Raw genomic sequence first — 4,604 nt, 5'->3', positions numbered from 1 at the left:
TGTGTCTCTCTCTCTCTCTCTCTCTCTCTCTCTCTCTCTCTCTCTCTCTCTCTCTCTCTGTGTGTGTGTGTGTGTCTGTGTGTCCTTGTCATTGGTATGTGCACCCATGTAAACTACTCTCCAAAGTATACATGCTGGGGAAAATAACAGTCTCCAGAGAGGCTCTGCAGTCCATTATCAGCGCTCAGAACGAAGCGCTGGAGAAGAATTATATGAAACTGCACATGCACTGCATTATTTGACTTGCATTACATGAGCAGAATGGCATGTATAATTCTATAAGTACAAAATGTAAATGTGCATCCATCATATCGTTCATATATCATAAGGCATTCTGGGTGCAGTGGGGTTGTCTGTGGAACTGCACTGGTTTGGAAATGGATCAGATCCTGACTCCTACAGTAAATAAGCTCTTTATCAGCAAGCACAAAGAAAGATCAAGAACCTCAATATGTTTCTTATCCATTCATCCCAGATGTACTTTTAGTACTGCAGAGCAGCTTTCTTTTTAATTTGATTTTTAAATGCATGAGTACTTTAATACTTTATATGCTCAGAACTCAAATATAGTCCACTAGAAGGCATTTGCTCCACTAACAGAGCAGAACAGACACAATCAAGATGATTTTCACAATGCAAACAAAGATTTTGATTCAGTATTTTTGTCTGATTTCTAGTTAAATATCTCAGCATCCTTAAAACAAGATCAATCTTGTTCAGAAGTACAATTGCATAATATATCAAGCCTGTTTTAAGCATAAATCAAACATTTTGTAATGTTCATGCACTTTTATATCATCCAGTTCTGTAAAATCCAGTTTTAAACTTGATAAGTTGACTCTCAGTTTCTAGAATCAACTTGAACTAAACAGATATAGAAAAAATGACCTCAATTTTTTATTAAAACCAATTTTCCATCTCCTGAAGCAGTTCCACACTGTTTATTGTCATTTCTGAGGCCAACAAATCCCATTCTTAAATTTTGAGTACAGTCCAACAACCTGCTGCTGGTAAAACAGGACTGTTTTCCAAACACTTTGATTAATAAAGTCCAGGTTACAGTCCTAGCTGTAAGTAAAAACACCTCCCAAGGCCCAGAGACAGAGGACAGGAGGGTGTTTGACCAAAAATGGCTGTCATTAAAGCAAAGTAGAAATCTCAAACTAGAGCTGCACAAAGAACAGAGGTATAAAACCTCTGTACAAACAGATCAGCACAATAACTTCATTGTGTATTTCAATACTAGATTTTTTATCATGTAATAGGTTGTAACCCGTTTAACCCAGTAAAAGTTATTTAAACAATCCTTTTTTTTTCTTTTTTTTTTTGAATGCATCTAGATCATTGTGTGAAGATTCAGTTTTCATTACATCATGTGAGTTTTAAGAAGCTTTTTTGAAAGGCTTATTCTATGACTGCTTGGCAAAAGCCTCAGCCTCAGTCTGGATAAGAACAACCAGGATATTCCTCCAAAAAACAACAACAACAGAGCTGTTTGAATCAGACTGTGCTCCTATCTCTCTTTCTCTCTCTTTTGAACTCTCTCTGACATTTGTTTAGACGTAGAATACACAACTCCACTGCCACAACAGGTGTGAGGATCCAATGTTAGTTCCAGTGTCAATGATTCATCAACAATTTTAGCTACACACATAAATAGAGCATGAGGATAGCCATTGTTCTCCTCCATAAAACATTCTCTTTAAAAGGGACGACAAACTGCAATCCTCAATTCATGCCAGATTTTGTTGTATACAGTTTTGCTATCAGATTGTCTTGTTTCTTTTCTTTTACATACCCTGTTTGTGTTTTATAGGTTTTATTAATTCTTTATCAGTATTATTTATTGTGAGGCACTGTGAAATGTCCTTTATTTTTATATTTATATAGATATATGTCCATATAATGATGATGACAACAACAACAACAACAACAACAACAACAACAACAACAACAATAATAATAATAATAATAATAATAATAATTATTATTATTATTATTATTATTATTATTGTTGTTGTTGTTGTTGTTATATAAATTATCATATTGTTTTCCTTTTCTAAAGGAAATATATTTTTACATTTATTTACATTTTTTATATTTGTATAACTTATCTACATAAATACACAATCAATGAGAAAAATAATTCATATAGGCCATATGAACGCACTTCCTAAAACAGATCAGTGATTCAACTGTCTGCTGTCTGATTAAGTGTATTTTTTATATCTATATTGGTGATGTAAGATGCTATTTCTATAAATGAGTCAGATGCACTTGTGGACATTACAACACACATTGCACTTTTGTTTTTCAGTGAATTACAACTGAATTAAATCCTAATCTGGTAAATCTACACACACACACACACACACACACACACACACACACACACACACACACTCACTTTGGCGACGGTGAGGGGTTGGCTGAAGTCCCGTCCTCCAATAAGTCGAAAGCCCCACGGTGCGTGTCCATCCAGCACAACAGAGAACGGCATATCCACAGCAGGTGTGTGTGCGTGTGTGTCTCGAGTGTGATGGTGAATTCAGCTCGAAATCCTTTAGAGCAGACGGAAGACCACTCCTCCAGAGTGAGGGCTATCTCTCTCTCTTTATATCTTTCTCTCTCTCTTTTCTTTTTCATAATGCTCTTCCCTCTCTATCTGTCTGTTCATCTCATCTGCCTCTCCTCTGCTCCACTAAATTATCATTTTACTCACTACATTTCTGTGCCACTTTCTCTCCATTTACATCTTAATCTGTCTTATCACATCACCAATCTTAACCACCTCAATTTGATATCAGAATGATACATTAATGTCAGCATGCCAAGCCTTGTTTACACATTTTTTCCCAGTTTAAATGAAGAGATTGTACAAAGAAAATGTCCAGAATGTCCAAGCTGCTCTTTTCCACCCAACAAAAAGTTGTCATCTATCTATCTATCTATCTATCTATCTATCTATCTATCTATCTATCTAGGAATATGCATACACTAGTGCAAAATGAAAGACAAAATAAATAAATAAACAAATAAAAATACTAATATAGACAAACAGTTGTTTATGTATTTATTTACTTATTTTTTTTTATTCCATAGTAACTTGCATACTTGTTATAGGCCTATAATTGGTTTAGAATGTGAGAAAGAAAATTATACATATTTTGGACAACATAAGGGTGGTTAACTATTACTTCTAGGGTGGTCATTTTGGACCAATTTCTTGGACCAACCTTTTTGGTCTTCTGATCATTTTGGATCAATTTCACATTTGTTGATTTATTGCTCCCTCAATCTAAGTTGTTTACTTTTTTTTTTAGATATGCAATTTGAACAACAACGACACACATACAAACAAGTACCTCATTTAAAAGAGTCTAAGTGGTCATAAAAAGTCACATCCTGGCTGTTTAAGATTCAAAAATGACCATGAACAGCCAATGTGTGGCCATTTTTTTCTAGCTTAAGAGGGTTAAGCATTAGTTTAAGGTTCCCTTTACTGCAAGTATAAGAATGACTGATCTTCGATCAGAGCTACATCAGAGCTGACAGCTGCCAGAGATGGAGGCAGGACTCTGCTGCCTGCCCTGGTCCTCATGGCTGCTTGTATGGGCCTGGAGAGAGGACTCACTGCTTATGCCCTTATTTGGTGAGTGAACAAAGTGGAGGCTTGTGTAGTGTCACAGGCACATTTATGCACCAGGAGCTTGTAACACTCCAAAGAGAAAGGAAAAACTGAAATCGCATCATATGACCCCTTTAAGAGCCCTGTTCAGTTTCTCTCATTTTTAAATCTTCTCCTCTTGGGTGGCCTAATTATACTCTTCAAATCTGTATAGTAATTATAAACTCAGCAGACATGGATCCAAATGTAAACTCTTCTCTGTTTCCTTCCATTGCTTTTCTCAGACACAAAGAGTTGGGCTTCCTTCACCTCTCATCTTATCTGGTCCATTCCTACTTTTGAATCTTTTGATTCAGTCCACTTTAAATATATAAAAATAAATAACTGAACTCTATTATAATACATGTATATTCAGCTTTAACAACAATGTAACAATGTAACCCCAAATACATTGCCAGAAATCAGATTTCAACGGGCCTGATTGATTTATTCAATAAAAGGTTTTCGGGGATATGGCCAAACAGAATAAAAGTCAATGACAGTAAATCCTTCTCCCTTTCCCCCCCCCCCTTTTTTTTTTTGGCTACAGCTACTAAACTAAAAGCTTGACCTGTGTGTTAACAGTTCACAGAAATTAATACTCATATTTAGCATTAAGTCGATCAAAAGTGACAGTAAAGACTTTTCCATTTAAAATAAATGCTGTTCTTTTGAACTTTCTATTCATAAGGATTCCTGAAAAAATATATCACTCTTTCCACAAAAATATTAAGCAGCATAAAAATAACAAGAAGAATATATTGATAATAATTTCTTAAACATCAAATCATCATAATAGGTGATTTCTTCAGGATAATGTGACACTAAAGACTGCAGTAATGGCTGCTGACAATTTAGCTTTGAATCATAGGAATGAATTACATTTATATATACACATATATATATATATATATATATATATATATATATATATATT

The 4,604-nt window shown here is 34.8% G+C and overlaps 1 protein-coding gene across 1 annotated transcript in view; it reads right to left on the bottom strand.

Moving 5' to 3' along the window:
- LOC107656980 (PDZ and LIM domain protein 3-like) overlaps positions 1–2,582 on the bottom strand; it is a 5,298-nt gene extending 2,716 nt beyond the window's left edge. Inside the window, exon 1 of the mRNA XM_016444952.1 lies at positions 2,408–2,582. Coding sequence (XP_016300438.1) covers positions 2,408–2,500 — 93 coding nt within the window. The 5' untranslated portion in view covers positions 2,501–2,582. The remainder of the gene's footprint in view (positions 1–2,407) is intronic.
- Between the last annotated feature and the right edge of the window lie 2,022 nt (positions 2,583–4,604).

Source organism: Sinocyclocheilus anshuiensis, unplaced genomic scaffold (genome assembly GCF_001515605.1).
Source record: "Sinocyclocheilus anshuiensis isolate Anshui unplaced genomic scaffold, SAMN03320099.WGS_v1.1 scaffold85, whole genome shotgun sequence".
NCBI lineage: Eukaryota > Metazoa > Chordata > Actinopteri > Cypriniformes > Cyprinidae > Sinocyclocheilus > Sinocyclocheilus anshuiensis.
Note: the sequence above shows the minus strand (reverse complement) of the source record. Positions and strands in the feature narration are given on the sequence as shown.